This window comes from Ornithorhynchus anatinus, chromosome X1 (assembly GCF_004115215.2).
Source record: "Ornithorhynchus anatinus isolate Pmale09 chromosome X1, mOrnAna1.pri.v4, whole genome shotgun sequence".
Classification (NCBI taxonomy): domain Eukaryota; kingdom Metazoa; phylum Chordata; class Mammalia; order Monotremata; family Ornithorhynchidae; genus Ornithorhynchus; species Ornithorhynchus anatinus.
The window spans coordinates 47628984-47652771 of NC_041749.1; the positions used below are offsets into that span (position 1 = coordinate 47628984).

At 50.9% G+C, this 23788-nt stretch overlaps 1 protein-coding gene across 1 annotated transcript in view; it reads left to right on the top strand.

The window, feature by feature from the left end:
- SPOCK1 (SPARC (osteonectin), cwcv and kazal like domains proteoglycan 1) overlaps nt 1-22821 on the top strand; it is a 448756-nt gene extending 425935 nt beyond the window's left edge. Inside the window, exons 7-11 of the mRNA XM_029051596.1 lie at nt 8526-8642; nt 13909-14130; nt 15361-15423; nt 17964-18101; nt 19552-22821. Coding sequence (XP_028907429.1) covers nt 8526-8642; nt 13909-14130; nt 15361-15423; nt 17964-18101; nt 19552-19742 — 731 coding nt within the window. The 3' untranslated portion in view covers nt 19743-22821. The remainder of the gene's footprint in view (nt 1-8525; nt 8643-13908; nt 14131-15360; nt 15424-17963; nt 18102-19551) is intronic.
- The last annotated feature ends 967 nt before the right edge of the window (nt 22822-23788 follow it).

Here is a 23788-nt window from a genome sequence, read left to right on the forward strand (position 1 = left end):
CTTGGGCACACCCACCAAGAGTCAGGATCAGAAAGTCAGGGCCAACAGTATTGTATCACCCTCGCTCGGTGCAGAGAGGGGTCCAGGCACCGCAGGTGCAGCTGGCAGCTCTGACCTCTGGGCTCTGTTCCCAGAGTGATCATTAGTCTCCATATGAATGTGACCATTTTCCAGCTGCTTATTTTTTTGAGAAATATGGTAGTGATCTTCCCTTGGCTCCCCTTCCTGAGCTCTACATTCATGCTGTGACCACTGTTGGAAATGAACTCACTATTCTTCATAATTGACTTTGCCCAGCGTTTGGGAGTGTTAATGTGGGTTAAGGCCTGGTGCTTAATGCTCTGGAAAAATCTTTGTTCCTAACGTGTTATTCAAACGGGGTTAATGTGCTTGATGTTTTGCCAAAGCCTGCAGAGATATGATGCTGCTGCCAGGATAGAAGCCATACCATTGATCCTCTGGAACAAAGGTAATCTGAGGCTACCAGAAGTAGCAGGGCCCAGTGGACAGAGCCTGGGCCTAGGAGTCAGAGGACTTGAGTTCTAAACCTGTCTTCATCACTTATCCACCATGTGAACTTGTTGCAAGTCACTTCACTTCTCCAAGCCTCAGTTACATCATCTGTAAAATGGGAAGTAAGACTGTGAGCCCCAAAGAGTCAGTGTCCAACCTGATTATCTTTTATGTACCTCAGCACTTAGTACAGTGCCTGGAACATAGTGTCGCATCCAACAACAACAACAAAAAGGTCGCAATACAGCTCAAGGGGTTTATTATGGCAATACTAATACAGAGCCATATGGCTGAGGACAGACAGAATCCATTGCCCTAAAAGCGTGCTCAACCTCAACATCGAAAGGTAGGAGAGGTAGCTAGTTATAATCCGTGGTGTGCCTCCAAACCAACAGGATACAATTAACTGCCGCTGTAGTTTTCTTTACTGAAGACAGGGGTGGTATGGCTGAAATTGATGACAGAGGAAGGGTGTGGCTGAAGCATGATTTAGGAAAAACAAGGTAGACTAAGGCAAAGTGGAGACTAAAAACAAGATGAAGTAAATCTGGTTAAGAGTTGGTTTCCACAATAGTAAGCATTTAACAAATACTATTTTAAAAAAAAGTGGTCACGGGCCCAAAAGAATCAATGCGAAGTAGTTTTTCCGGACTTAGAGTATGCCAAGCCCTGTACTAAAGAGGGGGCTAGACACAGTTTAATAAATAACCTCCTTAAATCCCACCTATTCCAACAAAACATCTCCAATTTACCCCACATCTTAGCAACCCAACAGCCATTCTATTATGTAATTAAGATGCAGGAGAGGATTTAGGAGGGGTGATATTGAAGGTGGAAGGGGTTGAGATCTGGCAGATTGAGCAGGGACAGCAACTGCAGGCTAGGGCCCTGGGGGCTGCAAAACGTTAGAGACAAGCAGAGTGAGAGCGAGGGATGGTTAGATGGGAGCTTGGTAGAAAAGAAGACAGCGAACTGGAGAATAGTGGGTGAAGAGGGCCAATACATAAGGAGGGAGGAAAGAGCTGGTGGAGAGCCATGCAGCCAGTGGTTAGGAGTCTCGGCTTGCTTGATGTGGAGGGTGATGGGTGGTCTTTGGAGGCTTTTGGGGAGTGGAGTTGAGTCTATTCATCTCTCATCCTGTGGATATCCCAGGGCCTGTGCTGCCCCTTTCTCATAGTGAATCCTATGGGCAGGGATGGCATCTACCAATTCTGTTGTATTGTACTCTTCCAAGTGCTTAGTACAGCACTCTGCACCCAGTAAGCGCTCAATAAATACCATTGGTTGATGGATTGATTGAATCCTTGTGGCCTGGACAGCTTGTCCTGCTGTGGTGGCAGTGTCTTTGAAGTTGCATGAGTTCAGGTAGCCTGGTTTTCAGCCCCCAGGAGGAGAGAGGCCTCCTCTCAGACTTTCCCCTTCCAGCCATTCCTCTGCCAGTGAGGCTTTAAAAGGGGTCTCAGAGCGGAAGCCCAGTAGTGCAGGTGTCACACAGAAAAGGCCAGCCGGCCAGCAACAATTATGAGCCAAAACAAACTCATCATCCCATTCAGATTTGTCATGGAGATTTTCCAGGAAGGAACCTCTGTGTTCCTCAGCACTTGGAAGGGTGAACGCTACTGAAGTTGCTCAATGTATCATGTTTAATTATTCATAAAACCATTCCCTCCAAATCGCCAGTTCATGATTGCAGGTTAAAGGAAAAGAAGCTTAATATTCATATTTGAGCAGGGTCTGGTGATCTGCAAGTAACTTCTCCACCACATAGAGAAATTAAATCCCTTCCCAGGAAATATCAAAGCAGATAGGGGAGACAACGGGTGGAACAGCCTCACGGGAGAGACCAGACAGAAAAGAATGTTGCAGAGGGGCGATGAGCCGGGAGGAGGAGAAGGGAGAATTCTGTTTCTCTGTAAACTGTAAGCTTCTTGTGGCCAGGAATTGCTTCTAACAACTCTGTTGTATTGTACTTTACCAAGTGCTTAATATAGTGCTCTGCCCATAGCAAGTGCTCAATACATTGGTGTAGTGGATACAGCGTGGACCTGGGAGTCAGAAGGTCATGGGTTCTAATCCTGACTCGGCCACTTGTCTGCTGTGTGACATTGGGCAAGTCACTTCTCTGTGTTTCAGTTACCTCATCTGTCAAAGGGGGATTGAGACTGTCAGCCCCTCATGAAACAGGGACTGTGTCCAATCTGATTTGCCTCTATCCACCCCAGCACTGGGGAGCATGGCCACTGTCAGCGCATAGGTGCTTTGGAAGGACAAGATATGGTCCCTGCCTGCTAGAAGCTGGCATTGGAGAAGCTTGTCATCCAATGACCAGTTTGTCTTATTTAGAAGCAGCCTACATTCAGGCTGAGAAGCAGCGTGGCTCAGTGGAAAGAGCACGGGCTTTGGAGTCAGAGGTCATGAGTTCAAATCCCAGCTCTGCCACTTGTCAGCTATGTGACTGTGGGCAAGTCACTCAACTTCTCTGTGCCCCAGTTACCTCATCTGTAAAATGGGGATTAAGACTGTGAGCCCCACGTGGGACAACCTGATTCCCCTGTGTCTACCCCAGCGCTTAGAACAGTGCTCTGCACATAGTAAGCACTTAACAAATCCCATGGTGATTATTATTACATTTCACTGATCAATTCATTGATTGATTGGGACTCTCTGAAGCGGTTGGGGGGCTGCTTTGGTGCAGTCTGCCCAAGTCTGCTGCACTGGGTTGTGTTGTGAGGATGGCAGGGCAGAGAGCAGTTCCGACCCTGGTCCTGTCTGCTGAGGGTCTCAGTTTTCACTTTGGGAGGTGGAATTTGTGCCAAGTTCCTTACCCTACTCCAATTAATCATTTCTTCCAACACACCAAAAGAGGAGGGGAGCTCCTGCTGGAAACTGTTTGTGCATGGGAGCTTGGGATCATAGGTCTGTCTGTTTTTCCCTATTCTGATGCTGCTATTGCTGATGATAATAATAGCATTTGTTAAGTGCTTACTATATGCCAAGTACCATGTAAGCACCGGGGTAGATACGAGATAATAAAATTGGACACAGTCCCTCTCCCACATGGGGCTCACAGTCTAAATAGGAGGGAGATTGGGTATTAAGACCTCATTTTGCAGATGAGGAAACCGAGGCCCATAGTAGTTAAGTGACTTGCCCATGGTCACACAGCAGGCAAGTGGCTGTGTAGGGATTAGAACCCAGGTCCTCTAACTTCCAGGCCCAGCTCCTTCCACTAACCCATGCTGCTTCTCCAATGCCAGCTTCTAGCAGGCAGGGACCATATCTTGTCCTTCCAAAGCACCTATGCACTGACAGTGGCCATGCTCCCCGGTGGCAAGACCACAGTCCTCGGGGGCTGTTTAAGGAAACTCCTGGCTCAGAATTTTCCTGGCCCTGCCCCCGTCCCTTTATGAGAGCCCAGTCTTTTCACAGCCTAATGTCCAGGGCTCATAGGCACTGGTCCCTCTCCAGGAGATAATCTTGGGGGTTGCCAGGGAGCTGGGTGTGAAAAGAAAATATGCCCCAGGGAGGAGCTTTGCAGAGAGAGGACCCTTGATCAATTCAGGGTCAGCCCCTCAGTCAGCCCCATGGCCCACCAAGCCCAGGACTCTGTCTGTGACAGTGGCCACAGGATGCTTGGAGGGACTCGGTGCTGGACTCCCCAGGTAAACAGATCATCCAGTCTCGGCCTCATAGAGGTGTCCGGCTGGAGGGCTGAAGTGGTAAAGCCACCCCATTGACCAGCCACTGCTCTCTCTCTTTGAGCTAGCAGCCCCAGTGGCCATCCCAAAAAAGGCCCAAACTGGTGCCCGGCTCCCACATATCCTGTGCCTCTCTGAGTGCCACCTCAGTATTCACACTGGCCTACCTGCCAGCTCTAGGGCTGCCCGCCCTGCTCCATTGGGACACCCTGCCTGACAGCATCCTCCAGGACAGGGAAATGGCTAGAGTGACCAGGCCCTGAGGTGGGAGAGCCCGGGTACCCTAGGATTTCCTGATGTCTTCCCAGGGCCCCAGAGCTCAGATCTCCATCCCTACATCCCTTCAACTCTGTTGCTCATTGAGTTTCCCTTGAGTTTTCAAGCGCATGTGGGAAGAGGATAAAGGGAGATTGATAGCTACCTCAGCCACATCTGTCCACCAATTTGCCATGCCTTCCCCACATTTTCCCATCTCTTCCTCACTGCACAGCCACTGCTCAGAGGCCACAAAACCCCAGCACAGCTGTGGGTCATATAAACTGGTGACTTTTGGATCATTACAGAGTGTCCTGAGACTCCATGATGGGATGGCTATTTTTTTAGTGAAAGTCCTTTTTCTGTTGTTTACATGCTGCACACTGTGCTTCTCTAACACCAGCCTACTCACTCTGCCTCACTCTCACTCTTTTACTGTTGAACTCTTGCTCAAGCCTTGCCTCCTGCCTGGAATTCTCTCCCTCTGCACATCTGACAGACCACCACTCTTCCAATCTTCAAAACTCTTCTGAAATCACCTTTCTTCCGGGAAGCCTTAACTTATTATTCTCTCATTTTCCCACCCTATTTCCCCTCCCTTTGATGCAGCCTTTGCATTCAAGTCCCTAAACACTTAAGTATTCACCCCACCCCACCCCCACAGTACTTATCCTTATAATCTGTCCCACTGAACTTATGTACACATACGTAAATTATTCATTTAAATAAATGTCTGCTTTCATTCAGTCGTATTTATTGAGCGCTTACTCTGTGCGAAGCACTGTACTAAGTGCTTGGGAGAGTACAATGCAAACATAAATGGACACATTCCCTGCCCACGAGCTTACACCTCTAGACTGTGGGGAGGTCTGGTGTCTAACGACTCTGTTGCATTGTACTTTCTCAAGTGCTTAGTACAGTGCTGTGCACACACTATGCACTCAATAAATACCATTGATTGATGGCTTCCCTTTCATCTAATTTATTTTGATGTGCTAGATTGAAAGCCCCCTGAAGGCAGGGTTAGTGACTATTGACTCAAATGTACTCTCCCAACTGCTTAGTATAGTGCTCTGCACACAGTAAGCGCTCTATAAATACCATGGATTGATGTATTGAACTTTCCAGGTTCAATCACTGACCAACACTGTCAGCTGGGAAGTCAGAGGATTTTTAGGAACACATTTCTAGCCCCTTTCCTCATTTGGAGCGAGCAGGGATGTCTTAAATATGGCTGCTCATCCATCCCGGATGCTGCTGCCACTTCGGCACCCAAACAACCGATATCCTGGACCGCCTATTTATGTATGACATTTTGGAGGGCAGGTATGGGGCATGCCAACCTCAGCAGGAGTTGCGCTTGAGTTGGTTTTCATTAGTGGTGAGGGTTAGCACTGAGCCACTCACAGTTTTCTCGCCCAGTCCTCCTGAAGCCAACAGCGTGCCTTGCACAATGGTGGTTCAGGGGCTGGGGGCAGTTTGCAGCTATGGAACTAAGGCTCTCTGAACTCAGTCAGCAGCAGCAACCCCTGCTTGCCCTCACCCCCTGCGAGCATTAGTTCTGAGGGAGACACAACCTCTCTGACAGTTTTTGGGGTTTCTGCCTGGTCCTTGAGTTATTGACAGGTAATGATATGGCTGCGACCCTGGAAACAATCTCTCTGAGCCCTTGCCTTGGTCGCCAGCTCTCTGAGGGTGGCAGGTAGGGAGAGTTGGGGGAGGCACACTCATCGGCTGGGTGGCCCCTCCGTCCGCACAGCGAATACCCATCATAGCCAAGATTGGGGGCTCCCACCTCTGGTTCCACCTCTTTTGCTCACCCACATCGATAATTCCAGCTTGGTCTACAGGTCTCATTTTTTCCAAGATTTCAGGGCTGCCGGAAGTGGCATAGAGAGATCTTGATCTTCTGATTAATCAGCAGATCTTGCAACATTTGTTTGGGTTCAGTCATTCACAACAGACAGATTCATCCATGGGGCCAGAAAGGCAATCATTTCTCCAGGAAGTGGAGGTGGTCATGTCCATGGGTCAGTGTGGCTGGGGGCAGGCAGGGTTCATGGGTCAGCATAGACTGTAAGGAGGTAGTGCCCATGGGTCAACGAGGCTGGGGAGAAGACAGTCAACAAGGCTAGCAAGAAGACAGGGTCCATGGGGCAGCCTAGTCAGCAGGGAGACAGTGTCTTCAGGTCAGCGTGTCAGTGGGCAGGTAATGGGAGAAGTAGTAGCTGTCCATTCCAATTCTCAGGGACCAAATGGGGTGTGTCCACAGCTCTGACTGGCTTCGAGGGAACTGCGTTCCCCTTCTGCTGTGACTGCAGTGTGGTTCCAAGCACCAGGAATCATGTTGAGCCCAATCCCACCCCAGAAGACATCTCTTCTCCCAGAAGGTGGCCTTGAGCCTCGGTTGGATGACTCCTCAAGGGTGCCCTGCTCATTTGGTGGTCTGAGAGGCGTGGTTTTGAAAGCGGGCATCCTGGAGCCCCCTGTGAGCAAGCCTGAGGGACCCCAGAGATGGGGAAGCAAGAGACTCCCAATCATTCTGCGCTGGTACACTGAGAGCATGCTGGGTACCTGGCCCAAAGGCCATTGAGGTCAGTGGTCACCATGTGACTAGTCACCAGTGTTTGTCAGCATCCCTCCCAGCCTATCCTCTGGTTCTACTGGGAAAGCTGAGGCCTTGTCAGCCAGGCACCATGATCCACCATGGAGGCTGGGGGACACCAACCAGGGACCAGGCCCTGACTGCACTCAGTCATGTCATCTCTGCCACCTCACAGCTGGTTTCCCTTCCACAGATCCTATTTCTGTCAGACACCACTGTTTCTGGGATTTCCTTGGTGGCTTAATTAATGGTTTTGATTTGATTAACAGAGTGGTAGGTCTGCCCCTGGGGGACTGGTCTTCATGCCTGGATCATCCCAAACTGTTCTGCTGACTGACTGAAAGCCAGCCCTCTCTCCCTTCTTCCTCCTCCTCCTCCTTTTGCTCCTCCTTCTCCTCAATACATTCTCTTCCCCACCCCCAGCTCCACTGGCAGGTGCAGAGGCTTGTTCTGGAAGATGGCTAGCTGCAGGAAGGTTTTAGGCTGGACCCAGACACAGCCTGGGCCACCTGCCTCTCCAGGGTTAAACAGATTGTTCTGCTTTCCTACAAAGCACACCTAAACTGGAGACTGAGCTTTAGGCCAGAGTGTCCCTGTATTATATAACAATAATAATATTCATCAAGCACATAGTACATGCCAAGCCCTGGAGTAGATACAAGATCATCAGATTGGAAACAGTCCCCATCCCACATGGGCCTCACAGTCTAAGGGGATGGAAGAGCAGGTGTCATCCCCATTTTACAGATGAGGAAACTGAAGGCCCAGTATCTTGCTCAAAATCATACAGCAGGCAGATGGTGACCTTGGAATTAGAAGCCGGGGCTTCTGACTCCCAGGTACATGCTCTTTCCTCCAGGCCACATGGAACCGCTGCTGACTTCAGACCAGGCAGAATTGGAGCCCTCTTTCATAGCCACTTCCACTTCTGCCAGTTCTCAAATGCCCGAGCTACCAGAGTATGAATCTCTCAGCCCGAGAGGACAGCTAAATTACATCTTCCCTGAGTCAGAGCGCGGGAGGGAAGCGAGACGTGACTGCATTTATCTGGCTAACAAGAAGGCTCTGTGATGGTCTTTAGAGGTTGCAGAGCCTCATTTGTAGTTGGACTGAAAGAACATGACAGTTTTTTTCAAGGAACAGATTTTGTCCTTTCCTGGCAAAAGCCCTGAATCAACCCGAGCTTGGGGAATAAGCAGTTCCTGGCTAGAATGCATTCCTTGCTCTACTGCTAGCTCCCAGCTGCCTGGCTGCAGTCCTTGTTCTGAGCCTATAACTGCCCCAGAGCCTAGGACTGTGCAGGGGGTGGGGGTTGGGGGGAGAGGCAGCGAGCCTTGGGCCAGCCCTGGTTTCCCTGAAAGAGGTAATCAACAGTTGTGTGTAAAGCTGAGCACAGGTGTTACCGTGAACAACCCCTCAGTCTGATCACTTTTCTGTCCCTCTCACCCCTGCAGCCTGTGCTGACAAGGAACTGAGGAGCCTGGCGTCGCGGCTGAAGGACTGGTTCAGAGTGGTTCATGCTGATGCCAACCGCGTCACCAAACTGGCCAACTCGGACTCAGCACAAGGCAGTGAGAAAGCACTTTCTGAGCATGTGTGCAGTGGCGGTATTGGTGGTGGGCCTGGGCTGGGGAGCCATGGATGGGAAGCTGAAGTGGTCACTGACCACCAGCTAGAGCAGTAGGGGGTGGGAAGTGTCGGCCCCAGCCCCAATCAATGCAGTCCTTGGCAACATGCATTCTTGGTCCAGCTGCAGCCCATGGAGACATGAATTCAGAAACACGCACCCGGATCCAGGATCCATCGGGATGGGAAAGGGCTTTTCTATCTAGTGGTTTTAATCAGAGCTACAGGTTGAGCGCTCCCTGCCCGCCATGACTCTCAGCACCACCCCATACACACAGAGCCTGACAGCCAGATAGCTGATTGCTCTGATATCCCAGGAACATGACTCGAGCAATAAGGATCTGGGGACCGGGAGCCTTGAAGAAGAACAAGAGAGCAGCAAGCTCGCCATCAAAGCATAAGCCGCCATGCCCCCAGCCTCCAACATGGTGCCCGTGAGGAAAAGTCAGTCAGGCCACGAAGAGTTCCCAGTCAGGATGGAGAAAGGTTAACATCAGAGGATGCCTGTCCCAGCCCAAGCATTGGTGATGGCCTTGGTGGCCACTGCCCATTCTGGTGCCCTTTGCCTCACAGGGGACAAAGGTCAGTCAGGCCCAGTCATCCTCCAGGCATCAAAACCAGCTGTTGCAAATACAAAGGGTGCACTCACAGAATCCAGGAAGCTCTGATCTGGGCCTCCCCCTGATCACCCCATCCAACCGCACAGGAGGCCTGAGGGCAGAGAGGTACCATTCATTCATTCATTCAGTAGTATTTATTGAGCGCTTACTATGTGCAGAGCACTGTACTAAGCGCTTGGAATGAACAAGTCGGCAACAGATAGAGACAGTCCCCTCCGTTTGACGGGCTTACAGTCTAATCGGGGGAGACAGACAGACAAGAACAATGGCAATAAATAGAGTCGAGGGGAAGAACATCTCATAAAAACAATGGCAACTAAATAGAATCAAGGCGATGTACATTTCATTAACAAAATAAATAGGGTAATGAAAATATCTACAGTTGAGCAGACGAGTACAGTGCTGAGGGGATGGGAAGGGAGAAGGGGAGGAGCAGAGGGAAATGGGGGGAAAAGAGGGTTAAGCTGCAGAGAGGTGAAGGGGGGGGTGGTAGAGGGAGTAGAGGGAGAAGAGGAGCTCAGTCTGGGAAGGCCTCTTGGAGGAGGTGAGTTTTAAGTAGGGTTTTGAAGAGGGGAAGAGAATCAGTTTGGCGGAGGTGAGGAGGGAGGGCGTTCCAGGACCGCGGGAGGACGTGGCCCAGGGGTCGACAGCGGGATAGGCGAGACCGAGGGACGGTGAGGAGGTGGGCGGCAGAGGAACGGAGCGTGCGGGGTGGGCGGTGGAAAGAGAGAAGGGAGGAGAGGTAGGAAGGGGCAAGGTGATGTAGAGCCTTGAAGCCTAGAGTGAGGAGTTTTTGTTTGGAGCAGAGGTTGATAGGCAACCACTGGAGGTGTTTAAGAAGGGGAGTGACATGCCCAGATCGTTTCTGCAGGAAGATGAGCCGGGCAGCGGAGTGAAGAATAGACTGGAGCGGGGCGAGAGAGGAGGAAGGGAGACCCTGTCAGAGCCATTCGACCACTCACTTTGCTGCACAGCATCCCCCACCCCCAGCAGCTGTCTCATTGCATCAAGCAAGAAGTGCTGACTTTTCAGGGTGGCCCTTGGACATCCATGGTGGTTCTGTGTTAAGGGCCTGGCCAGGTCCAGGAGGCATTTCCTGGAAATTGATGTGTTTGCAAGAAGGACTGTGAAAATTGGGTGCAGGGTTCCTCTGAGCGCCCTGGGCTGGGGTGGTTTGAGGAACGTCTTACAGCACTCCAGGCCCACCATACCCTCTGTTCTCAGAATTGTTTCTCAACCCAATCCCTACTGTGGCCCTCCTTTGAAAGAGGTTACTTGGATGATCTGGGCAAAACCTAAATGAAATCCCTGGAAGAGCCATGATTTGGGGGTCTTGAGGCAATGCGACATTTCAGCCCTAAACCCCATCAAAATAACCCTCGGAGTCACTTTAGGAGCACTAGGACTCCTGTTCGCCACTCCTGGGTCTTAAAGCCATCGACTTCTTCCCTTCTCAGATAAGCCAGATCTGGGGATCTCTGCCTAGCCAACCCGAATCCCCATTCCCATTGTTGATACTACCCCTTGTTTCAAGCCTGGGATTTTCCAGAAGGCAAGGGGTTCATTGCAGCCCCCTTCCCAGATCTGGCTGCAGGAAGCTCATGGAGAAAAGGCTCCCTCTCTTAGCTACCCAGGTACGGGTGTCTCCCTGGCACCTGGAGCCTCTCCTCCAGCCCTACCACAGGCAGACGCCAAGATCAGAGATCTCTGTAATCTTTAGGAGTCTTCTTGCCATATTTTCAATGTGTTAGTCAAGCAGAGTACAAACATAATTCCTGTCCAAACTGGCTTCCCCTAGGTCTAATACTTCCACCTCCCTATGACCCTCTGCTTTCCTGGGGGCATCCTGGGGAACGCAACCGTTCCCTTGCACTTTCTCCCTTTCAAGGGCAAAAGACTCCCTCTTCCAGAGGAGACTTTTCCTTTCCCACCCACCCAGACTGCCGGGTCTCCTGAGGAACTTCCTTTTAGACCAAATCCCAGGCACTCTCCGGGGAAGGAAAGCCAAGAGCTCTAGTTTGGCCTAAGAGCACCACCGTTTCTAGAATCCCAATTCCTGAGGTCACTGGGTGCCTTCCCAGACCTGAGCAGTTCCAGGGCCCTGCTTCTCTCGGCCCTCCCAAAGTTCCAAACGTCCCACTTTCCTGCTTAGTGTCCCTTGCCGTACTGAAATCAAGAGGGTTTTTTCTCCCCACAGTGGTGGGCTCTGGGCCTCAGTTGCCTGGGCAACTGCCTGGCCTGGCAGACTGCCTGGCCTAAGTCTAGTTCCAGGAGGGAAGACACATGGAGTGGTCTATCTCTGAGCCTCCCAACTCAGGGACCGGCAGGAAGGCAGACAGTGGCTCGAAGGGCTGATGGCCCCAGAGAAACAGCAGGGTGGGTCTCACCTGAGATTGAGCAGACTCTACTCTAGAGCTGCACTGACAGAAGGGCTTCCCCCTCACACAATCACACCATCCCCAGGCCTGCTGTGACCCCCTCCTTTCCCCACTTCCTTAACCTCTTAGCTCTGTTCACACTTTCCTCCTCCCTAGCCTCCCTCCTCCCAAGTCTCTCTCCCTCACTATTCTATCTCTGATTCTTGGAAGTGGGCTGCCAGTCCAAACCCATTCTCCAAAGGTTTTCTGGGAGCTGTCCACCCATGCCTCAGGCCCAGAGCCCCATGCCTGCACTGTCTGTCTGCATGTTTTATCCTCTTTCAGCACCTCCTCACCCCCTGCAGTGCACAGCTCTCTGAAGCTAAATTACTGGTGAACTGTGAACTCCTGCTAAATTTCAGCTTGCCCCTGTCCTGCCCTGCCCTGCCCCATCCTGCCCTCTCCACCCCTGTCCCCCTGACTTCCCTGTCACTCCCTGCTCCATGTCCCTCCCTGTCCTGTCCCACCCTGCCCCACCCTGTCCTGTCCTGCCCCATCCCACCAGGTTCTGTCCTGTTCTCTTTTGCCCTATCCTGACTTGTCCTGCCCTACTGAGAACCCAGTTTAAATAGCATCCCACTTCCACTTGTGATGTGAGTCTGCACAGGATGACCTCAGTCCATCAAAATGGACCCCTGTGGCCACATCCAATCCCAAACTGACCTTCCCCAAGGAGATCCACTTGATGAGATTCTTGCTCTCTGGTTCAGAAGAACTTGAGACAAGTTAGCCATCTCCCCCAGGGCCAGTTTTATTGCAGCCATCATTCACCAGCTCTTGAGGGCACGGCCACGCTACCACGTGACCAAAGTGACCAGATCACTTAGAAATGAGCCCAAAATGAAGTCCGGCCCATCTGTCCTGCAGTTCTCAGAGGATGGGTTTTTTCCCAGCTGGCTCCGTTTTGGGAGACCGGGTGAAGATCAGACATGGATTTGGAACTTGGGTGAGGTGCTGTCCCATAGGACAGCCATGGAGAAAGGCTGAGCTTCACCTCATTCGTGGATGGATTTGCTGTTAAACCAGGCTAGAATTGTCTTAGAAATCCTAAACACAGCCCCTCCCTGATGTGCCATGAGCTGTTTGCAGCCAGATCCCAGCTATCAGTCATTCCGGGCATTTGCTCCCAGAGAGAATAGGGTCTCTGCTACAACAGGCCCAGGCAGGAGCTTTGCAAGCTGGAGACAAGAGCAGAGCCGAGCACAGCAGGATAGAGCAGGGTTGAGTAGAGTAGAACAAACCAGGGAAAAGCAGAGCAAAGCAGAATAGGGCAAGGAAAGACAGAGCAGAGCAGGGCAGGGTCGAGTAGACCAGAACAGAACAGGGCAGGGCAGAGCAGGGCAGAGAAGAGCAGGGTAGAGCAAGTTGACCAGGTAGGCCAAGTAGAACAGAGCAGAGCAGACCTGGACAGAGAAGCGAGGCCCCTAGAATCAGAACATGGACCCCCGGACTCTGGAAGGAGGTGTCGGTGTAACATCTAGAGCTGGCACAGGGACAGCCCCAGCTGGGACATTTTCTGGGCGAAGCATTCACCTCAGCATACACACACTTTGAGGGGTCAGCTGTCCAGGTGGCTGCAGTTCCCCGGGTCCCCTCCTCTCAGCCGTAGCAGGAACAGCAGAGACTCTGCCCTTGGAGTGTGGCACTTGGGGTTGAGCTGCCAGTTCTCATGCCAACCCAGGTGTCGACTCCAAACTCCCAGGTGGGCGTTCAGCCCTGTGTGGTAGGTACCCATTCTGCCCCGGACTCTGCAGACCCTCCATGACCCCCAGGGTGCTCTGCTGCCCAACCTGAGGTGTAGCCCTCGGGGGACTTTCAGGGGGCTTTCATTGAATGAATGAATGAATAGGCCCTGCCAATCCCACTCCATCTCCGGTCCCGCCTCCCCGGGAGAAGGGGGCCCCAGTGATCATTTTAATGTGGCCCACACAGATCCACCTTATTTCTTGGAAATTGTTTGAATGAGCTCTGTGGTTTGCCCTCCCCGCTGGAATCTCGGGAGACTTTTATGGGGCTGCATTGGGGCAGCGGTGTGAGGGGGTGGGTGCTGCACATTTGCTGCAGGCAAGTCTCTGGCTACTCTGAGTCTAGAGATGAAGCCGGGGGAGGACATAATGGCTCCCCCAGGGGCTGGTCCTGGCCGGACTGACCCCTCCCCTCTCCCTGTTCCCCAGGATTCGACACCAGCATATTGCCTATCTGCAAGGACTCCCTGGGCTGGATGTTCAACAAGCTGGACATGAACTATGACCTCCTTCTGGACCACTCAGAGATCAACACCATCTACTTGGAGAAGTACGAGCCGTGCATCAAGCCCCTCTTCAACTCCTGCGATTCCTTCAAGGACGGCAAGCTGTCCAACAACGAGTGGTGCTATTGCTTCCAGAAGCCAGGAGGTACGGAGCTAGCGGTAGGCCCAAGGCCTGGTAGGGGTCCGGGAGCCAGCCAAATAGGGGTTGACATGATGCCCAAGGACAAAGTCCTGTCTCCTGGAACTGGATAATGTGACTGAACCTCATTCTCCAGGCCTTAAGGCGGTTGTTAAAATACCCAGACAAGAGCTTGAGGCAGGGGCGGGAAGGGTGTGAGGAGGTTGGGGGACAACAGCAACAGACTCACTACCCCTCCTTCTCACCTCCCCTCCAGGAGTGCTCCTTGGTGTTGTTTGCTGAGGCAACCCTTTGGACTGCCCACATCAATCAATCAGTGGTATTTATTGAATGCTTACTGGGTGCAGAGCACTGTGCTAAGCACTCGGGAGAAAGTACAGTACAGCAGAGCTTATAGCTTACAGTCTAGAGTCCCACATATAGCTCTGAGAGAAGGGGGTTCCTCTCCTGCCTCTCCCTATGCAGGAGAACAGGGTTCTGGAGGCCTTTGCCCAACCTGGCCCCAGCTACATTGTCATATTTAGCCACTCTTCACTCAGGGTGAGTACCAGTTCACATCAGATGAGCAGAGGAGCATTCTCATGCCAAGTATTTTCCTTGCAGAAATTGTGCCTGCCTGTTCTGGTATTTAACATCTTTCCATGGATCTGTCTATGTCTGGGGGGAACTGCTATTTTAGATCCACCCTGGCAAACCTGTTAAAAGAGGCAGGATGGCTCACTGGTGCCAGGGCCTTGCTGTGAGACCCTGGGTGAAGCCTCTCCCTCTCTGGACTAGAGATTTCTAATCTCTGAAATGAGGTGACTGAGAGTAGCCATTGGCTACCTCACTGGGAATGCAATGAGGGTAAATTGAGCCGTTCAGGGGACAGACGCTGCAGGAGTCCAGGGCGTTAAACATATGTGAATTGGACAAGTTGCTGAAGAAGGCCCAGTTGGCACCTCATGATTTTAATTATTTTTACCAATCTCCCGGTGCATTTCCTGTGTCTTTTCACCTGGCTGCCCTGCTATGAAATGTGAATCAGTCATCTGTAGGTCCCTAATGAGAAAAGGGAAGGGTTTTCCTTCAAAGTGAGCTGCCGCAGAAAATCCAGGCATTCACCCTGCATAGTCTGTATCTCATTGCTCACACGACCCACTTGCTTAGTTGTACAGTAGCAGTGCAAGAAGTCCATTCAGCTGACATTTCCTGTCAAGAATGAGGCTGAAATGACATTCGTCCTTTGTATTCTAGGTCTCCCCTGCCAGAATGAAATGAATAGGATTCAAAAGCTGACTAGAGGAAAGAATCTTCTGGGTGAGTATGGTTTCAGGTTACCAACTTAGGAAGGAAAGCTCCTCGTGAGCTTGTTGGGCTATCTGAAAGAACAACGTTCAGGAAACAGAGTCTGGGAATTCATCATTGACAGGACATCCGAAATATTGATGGATAGAGTCTCCCTCCCAGAGGAACTGATGCTACTCCTAGTGTCTTCTTCAGTGCTACTTGTACTCTCTCATCCCTGCCAATTGTGTTCTTGCTAAGGCACAGAATGCCACGAACAACTATTGGGCATGGGCAGTCTTCACCCCCATTAGCCAGCTACGAGCATTCCTGGGGATAAAAAAAAAAACCCGTCTCCTTATTCCCAGAGCAGAGCTCTTTCCACTGGACCAACAGCAGGGCTGTGCCTGAAACTGGGGGAGATTAATGATGCAAATGTGTGTCACTTGGGTAGCTGGGGTTAGAAACGGGTTCTATCCCCTCTCGGGCCCTCAATCTCGGTGTCATCCTTGACTCGTCTCTCTCATTCACCCCACACATCCTATCCGTTACCAAGACCTGCCGGTTTCACCTTTACAATATCGCCAAGATCCGCCCTTTCCTCTCCACCCAAACGGCTACCTTACTGCTACAGGCTCTCGTTATATCCCGGCTAGACTACTGTGTCAGCCTTCTCTCTGACCTCCCTTCCTCCTCTCTCGCCCCGCTCCAGTCTATTCTTCACTCCGCTGCCCGGCTCATCTTCCTGCAGAAACGATCTGGGCATGTCACTCCCCTTCTTAAACAACTCCAGTGGCTGCCTATCAACCTCCGCTCCAAACAAAAACTCCTCACTCTAGGCTTCAAGGCTCTATATCACCTTGCCCCTTCCTACCTCTCCTCCCTTCTCTCTTTCTACCGCCCACCCCGCATGCTCCACTCCTCCGCCGCCCACCTCCTCACCGTCCCTTGGTCTCGCCTATCCCGCCGTCGACCCCTGGGCCACATCCTCCCGCGGTCCTGGAACGCCCTCCCTCCTCACCTCCGCCAAACTGATTCTCTTCCCCTCTTCAAAACCCTACTTAAAACTCACCTCCTCCAAGAGGCCTTCCCAGACTGAGCTCCTCTTCTCCCTCTACTCCCTCTACCACCCCCCCTTCACCTCTCTGCAGCTAAACCCTCTTTTCCCCCTTTCCCTTTGCTCCTCCCCCTCTCCCTTCCATCCCCTCAGCACTGTACTCGTCTGCTCAACTGTAGATATTTTCATTACCCTATTTATTTTGTTAATGAATTGTACATTGCCTTGATTCTATTTAGTTGCCATTGTTTTTATGAGATGGTCTTCCCCTTGACTCTATTTATTGCCATTGTTCTTATCTGTCCGTCTCCCCCGATTAGACTGTAAGCCCGTCAAACGGCAGGGACTGTCTCTGTCTGTTGCCGACTTGTTCATTCCAAGTGCTTAGTACAGTGCTCTGCACATAGTAAGCACTCAATAAATACTATTGAATGAATGAATTTTGATCTAAAGAGGTGAGTTTATTCCCCATAAATGAAGTGTGGGTCAGGTGAGTGTCCCACCAGCTTGGTTCGACAGGATAGTGAAACTGCTGGAACAGGTGTTTTTGTGAGTTCTCTGGGGTGCCAGCTGAAGCATAGGTCACTGTGGCCTAGGGGAAGGCACAGGGCTCTCATTCCAGGTTTGGGAAGGAAGAAGGGTGGGGTGAAATGGAGAGAACTGTTTTCCCCTTTCTGTCTTACTTTTCTCTCTGTATTTCCATACACACACACACACACACAAATTGAGACCTTTTGCTGTCTATGTGATCATCAGTGGCATTTATTTAGTGCTTACTGTGTGCAGGGCATTGTACGAGGCACTTGGGACAGTAAAATAAAACAGAATTGGTAGACCTATCGTCTGTGACACCACCTTTCCGTCGATGACAAGGGGTAAATTACTTTGGGCAGGAACATTTCTGACAGGTTTTACCTAAAGAAAAAATCCAAGGGTTCTAGGCAGGGGCTTCCTATGACAAAGGTCCAGAATACGTAGGAGCAAAGGCCCACTCTGAATGTTTTCAGTAACTGCAGAAACATGAAAGTTCCAGTGACCTCTGCTGACTTATGGTGACAGAGACAGAGAGGATGACGGCAATTGAAATTTAGGCTATATGGTCTCGATAGGGACTCTTAAGGGGGCAATCTGGCTCTATCAGTACCGTTTGGGACACTAAGAGGAGAAGCATGGTCTGGTGGAAAGAATATAAGACTGGGAATCAAGACTCCTGGGTTCTAATCCAAACTCCGCCTTTCACCCGTTGTGTGACTTTGAACAAGTCACTTAACTGTGTCTCAATTTCCTCCTCTGAAAAATGGGGATTGAATACTCATACCCCTGGCCCTTGGATGGTGAGCTCCATGTGGGACAGGGACTGTGTCTGATCGGATTGCATGAGATCTACCCCAGTGTTTGGCACATAGTAAGGGCTTAACAAATGACACAGTTATTATTGCAATGGGTTGTGGGCCCCCTAGGAGCCAGCCTCTTCCAGACTCCCTGTTGACAGTGTGCCTGATTCTGCCCCTCCCAGGAGTCTTCATCCCCCGCTGCACGGAAGAGGGCTATTACAAAGCCACCCAGTGCCACGGGAGCACTGGGCAGTGCTGGTGTGTCGATAAGTATGGAAACGAGCTGGCTGGGTCGAGGAAACCAGGAGCCGTGAGCTGTGGTGAGTCCTGCGCACGGCCCCGAGGGAGCCCGGGAGCCGTCGGGCCACTAAGCAGGACCCGGGGGGAGGAAATGCCGGACCAGCCATCGCCGGCGCTGCGTGTGCCTCCACACGGTGGAAATGGGGCTCTCGGCCGGTGCCGGAGCCACCATGGGAACCAAAGCCCAGGTGACGAGCACTGATGAGGTGCCGTTTGGGCTTCCGGATGGGAAAAATCACCCTGTGGGTGCTACTGCGTGAGAAGCCGGGAGCCCGCTTTGCATAATTATTAGCTAAATTAGCTTGCAGACAATCAGGTTGGCGGCAACGCAGCCGCAGCCCCTCCCCAACCCAGAGCCTACCACTGCCTTCCGTGGCAGCAGCACCAGGTCTGACTTGCAGCCTCCAGAAGCCTCTCTCTACTAAGGGAGGCAGAGATTTTGTTTGTCTTCTCCTCTTCCCCCCATCTCCCCATGACTTTCTCTTCCCCCACCTCTTCCTCACTCTCAGGGCTGCTCTCCCGCATCCGGCGGTGGGGGTAAGACTGAGGCCCGCCCCATCTGTGAGTGGTTCAGGGAGCCACGGCTGGGTCCGGTTCTAGGGCATGAACTCTCTCTGGTACCCACTGAGGAACAGTTCCCAAGCAGGCACCCCCAACCATCACACCTCCTCAGAGATAGAGTTGCTCACCCTACCAGTAGACAACGTTTTCATTCTAACACCAAGTTCTTAAAAGCCCACTGAGAATTTTAAAGAAAATCCTTCAAAAGCCAGAAACCACATTAGAGTATGATGGTTCCTGCACCGGGTTGGTTTGTTTTAGAAGAACAGTTTGCAGAAAAGGAAAGGAGGAGAGCTCATGGTTTGGTTTCCAACACGAGCAAGAGAGAGGTGGGAAGAGACAACAAAGAGCAGGAAGGGAGAGTGAGTGATAAAGGGAGAGAAAGGGGAGAGACAGAGACAGACAGAGATAGAGACAGAGAACGTGCCTGGCACATAGTAAGCACTTTAAAAAATATCTTTAAAAAAAAAAAACCAGGCATGAAGTCAATGAGAGCAGTCAGGAAACCCTGGTGGAGGAAACTGACTTCTGAGTTTTTTCCAGTTTTTAGCAGTAATAGTATTTATTAAGTGCTATGTACAAAGCACTGGGAAAAATACATGGGTGGGAATTAGAAACAATTAGACACAGTTTGAGAAGCAGTGTGGTTTAGTGGAACAAACCCAGGGCTGAGAGTCAGGAGACCCGAGTTTGAGTCCCAACTTGGCTACTAGCCAGCTCTGTGACCTTGGCAAGTCATCACCCGACTTCTCTGAGCCTCCGTTTCCTCCTCTGTAAAATGAGGAAGGTGATAGCTGGCTCTCACAGCCTCCCAGAGGGGTGGTGAGGGCCAAACGCCACAGCTGATGCCAGAGCACTCTGGACAACACAAGGACTCTAGCAATATGAGCTGTGGCCGTGTTTATGTAGAGGAAGAGCAGGAGACATCGGGGGACTATGGCAGCGGGAGCTCCGTGGTGCTCCTGGACGACCCTGATGATGAGCGCCAGGAGGCTCAGGAAGACCAAGGCGGGAAGTCCAAGGTGCGCGCGAGGGCGGCCAACGAGGATGACGAAGATGAGGACGACGACAAGGATGACCAAGTTGGGTATATATGGTAGTCCCCGGTGCCGCCAGAACTCAGAGTTTTGCACAGCCTCCACAAGTCACTCCGCATTTCTGCAATTGTATCTGAGAACCTCAGGCACCAGGTCTCTCTGTTTCATTTGGTTCCCTCAGATTTATGGTTTGGGCTTATTGGTTTTCTCATTTTCCAGGGAGCTCCAATTTCAACTACCTTTTTTGGGGGTGGGGGGGCAGGTTGAGGGGACACCATAGGAGCAGAAAGAGGAGAGGGAGAGTGGCTCTTTCATCATTAAAAAATCCTAGTCTAGTCTCCCCCAGGAAACACAAATAACAAGAGTCTGGTTTTGTGAAGTAAGACAGCCTCAGCAGTCCTTGGCCATCCGTGGCTGGTGTGCATCACCTGTTGTAGCAAATCCCCCAGTCCTATGCTAGGTGGTTGGTGTCCTCATGCGCTGCAGGAGCTAGGGAATACAGATGCCTCATGTCTCACCTTCCCCTGCCCCCTCGCCTGGGTGTTGGTCATTCAGGAGCAAGTCTCCTCTGGTCACTCCTTCTGGCTCCTTGAAAACAGCAGCCTGAATCCAGGGGGTCCACATATTCCATCAGAGACTGTGGCTGAAGTCCTCGAGGTGGGTGAGTGGATGTTTGTTTTGGTGTGTATGAACTAGATCGAGACACAGAGATGGAGAAAGTGTTCAGACACCCCTTAAGAAAATCTCTCTAGAAAAATCCCATCTCAGTTGTGGATTAGCCTGTCCAGCCTGTCGTGCTCTTTCTGGAATGATGAATCTTAAATTTTCGTTCCCCTTTCTGAACTAAAGAAATGTGCCTGTCACCTGCAGGCTGGCTGCTCCTTCTTGGGCAACTGAGGCAAAGAAACATGCCCTTTACAGTGTGGTCTGTGCCAGGGAGGAGGAGATAAAAGAAGAGAACTCTGCTGGCCAATGCTGAATCACGCTGCCCTTCCCTGAGTGCCACCACCTCTATGTGCTTCAGGAGGGGAGGGAGGGGAAGGGTGGGGCAGCCCAACAGCCCCACCCCATGCTGCCTGCCTTCATTTGGCAAAAAGTTGCTCAGCCCAATTATTCTGTCCAAAGCCTAAACAAGTTCCCTTGGCCAAGCGCTGGCCAACACCACTGCCACACAAATCCTAACTCCCACACTCAAACCACTCTGGAACCCGGTGGCCAGTCTGCCTACTGTAGTTCCCACTCCTGGGATTCCTCCTCCTCCACGCCTTCTCCAAGCCCCATGAGACGCTCCCTCTGCTGCTCATCTCCCGCTGATTCTCTTCCTCCTGCTCCCTCGGCCTTCCAGTTCCAAGCTTCGACGCCTGCAGCTTTTCTTTCCTGCCCGCACCTTCCCCGTCCTGCTCTCTCAGTGGCCCGCTCCAAGGACTAGCCCCAGACCACATTCACCAACCTGAGGCCTAATTCATTCAATCGTATTTATTGAGCGCTTACTGTGTGCAGAGCATGTCTCGGCCCAGTCGGCTCTGGCAGCACCCAATAATGGTCCCCCATTTTCCCAGGTCCTTTGTTTAACTGGTCACAGCAGCAGACCATCCCTGTCCCTCTTGATTGTATGCAAATTCCAGCTGGAATTATTCAGACATTTTTCCACATTCCACCAAACTCTAAGGCTCCTGCTGAGGTGAGATCCAAGTCACACATTACTTGAAGAAATCACGTGTCTCCCATTTCAAATAGTTTCCTTTGGATTAAATCTATGAAATCATATGGAAATGGTTAATCCATCTCCAGAATGTCAGGCCTGAAAGAACCCTTGCCTCAGATCAGAGAGGGTCACCACTGTCTCCCACTGACCTTTGGGAAGGCATGCAGAGTGGCCACACGATCAATCCAGATCAATCGCACTCAGCAGTAAAGCCTGGTAGGGAATGGCAGGGAAACTGCTGATTTTAATTTGCCTAATTATCTTATGACAAGTGTCAAATTAAGAGGGCCCTTAGAGATCCTTAGCATTAGGGTACTGAGAGACAAGAAAGCTCTGTGGGAGACTTCCACAGAGTTAAAGAGATGCAGCTTTCAGAGGGGTGTGCTCAGTTGTTGTGATTCATTAGAACACGAAATCAGTGAAGCCCACAGTCAGTGTGCCCTAAGGGAGGGCAGGCCAGGGAACCAAAATCCATTTCGCCTTTCCTGCCCTGTATGGGGCCACCACATAGCTTTTTCAAATCAGCATTTGGTCTTCTTCCATCTCTTACTTAGAATGGCCAGGTGTGTGGCAGAGTTCCATTTTTTTCTCTCCCTCCAACTCCTGGGCTTCTGGGGAAGTCAAAAGTAGAATCCATAAGTGAAGTCTTTGCATGTCTCTTCTGCACATGCTATTTGAAAATCCCGTTAAACCACGTTAGTGATTGTTCTGACCTTCTATTTATTGCTTTCTTAATTTATTAGGGGAGTTTGGTGACTTCCTTTTTATTTAAAAACACTCTTTCAAGTGGATTAGCTTTATTATTTATGTATTCTTCAGCTCCGCACATAAGTTTCTATTGAAAAATAAAAACTGGTTTGTTAGCTGACGCTTCTATTGCCTGTTGAGCTTGTCCTCCTATTTTCAGTGTGAGTTGCAGGCCTGGGAATATTTTAATACTGTTTTAGGAGTTTCGTAGCATCCCTTTCAACTCCCCACCCCCTTGGCAGCATGGAATCGGCTGCTGCCTCTTGCCAGCAGCCCTCAGAATGGTCCCAGGCATCGCTTTGACTGACCGTATTATGCTTTCCCTGCCTCCCCAGGGGCTCTCTCCACCCACCATTCCATCCGTTTCCCACAGAGACCACCCTGGAGCAGGGAGCCCTTTCTACAGTAGGTGATTTTGGTCTTTTTCTACTTCTTTCTCAATGCTGCTGACATTCGTTCCTGTTAAGTGTGTCACGTTGTAATGGAAGACCCAAATATTGAGTGTTTCGGGTTGGTGTACCTACTGTAGGTGAAATGTAGAATAGCACCGTAGATTCTGAATGCTTTTCCATACAGACTTCTCTGGAATGTGAACATTTTGCTAATCTCTTTGGTTGATTGTAAATGCTTAACTGTAGTCCTAAATAGTTGCATCTCTGTCTGTCTCAATAAATTTTCATTTGTCTGCGACCTCTCGTTTGCCTTTTGCTTCTGAAATTGTCATGTTCTGTGTGTTATGACGGAAGCCCCCCGGAACATAGGGTGGGTTGCTGTGGGGTGGAGGGGCGTCCCCTGACACCATCCCCCAATTTGCTCCAGAGCTAGTGTGTCCCCCTCCCGAGTTCCTGGGAACATGGATGTCATTTTTGAGCTGTGGCACAGGGAGGCTGGGGCTTAAAACAAAGGTGGTGGACATTAAGGTGCTATATCTAGAGGAGTCAGGAGGCAGACCAGCTGGAAACTGGACAAACAGTTCTCCTCCACCATCATCACCACCACCAACTGGGCTGCACCCACACAATGCCCATCATCTACTTCTTTTGTAAATGTTGCTTACATTCCACATACTCAGTGGCTCTTAAGAGTTCCAAAAGACCCAGATTTTTCATTTGAAAATGGATGCAAAAGGATGTATGTGGTCACACCTAAGAAAAGTGCACATTCCTACAGGATTGACTGATGGATCAACCTCCAGATATGCCATGGTCCCACTGAAGGCTTAGGGCAGGGTGGCTGTCAGATCTAGCGACTGATACAATATGGGAGTCCCTGCCATGCGTACCAATTTGATTAGAAATTATGGGCCTCTATTACCAGCACCAGCCTCCATGGCATTTGTGGAATGCCTCCTATAGCCTGAATACTGTTGCAAAGTTACCGATTTTTCAGCCCAAAATCCCAGCCAAAAAGTCCCCCAGAATCACGGTACCAGTGTCCTTAACCACAGTCAGCCTTTGTTGGGTTCTAAAGCCCTCTGGGGGCTACCAGCCCCCAAGCCTTGCTCTTTCCCCTCAGCACAGTTCCTGCTTCCCCCACTGACTCACCAGCCAGACAGCAAAGGAGAAAAATCTATTCTCTCCACTTGGGAAAGGGGAAGAGTCTCTCTGGAAAATGAGTTGATAGATTAGATTTGTTTGCCTGACAGGAAGCCTACCAA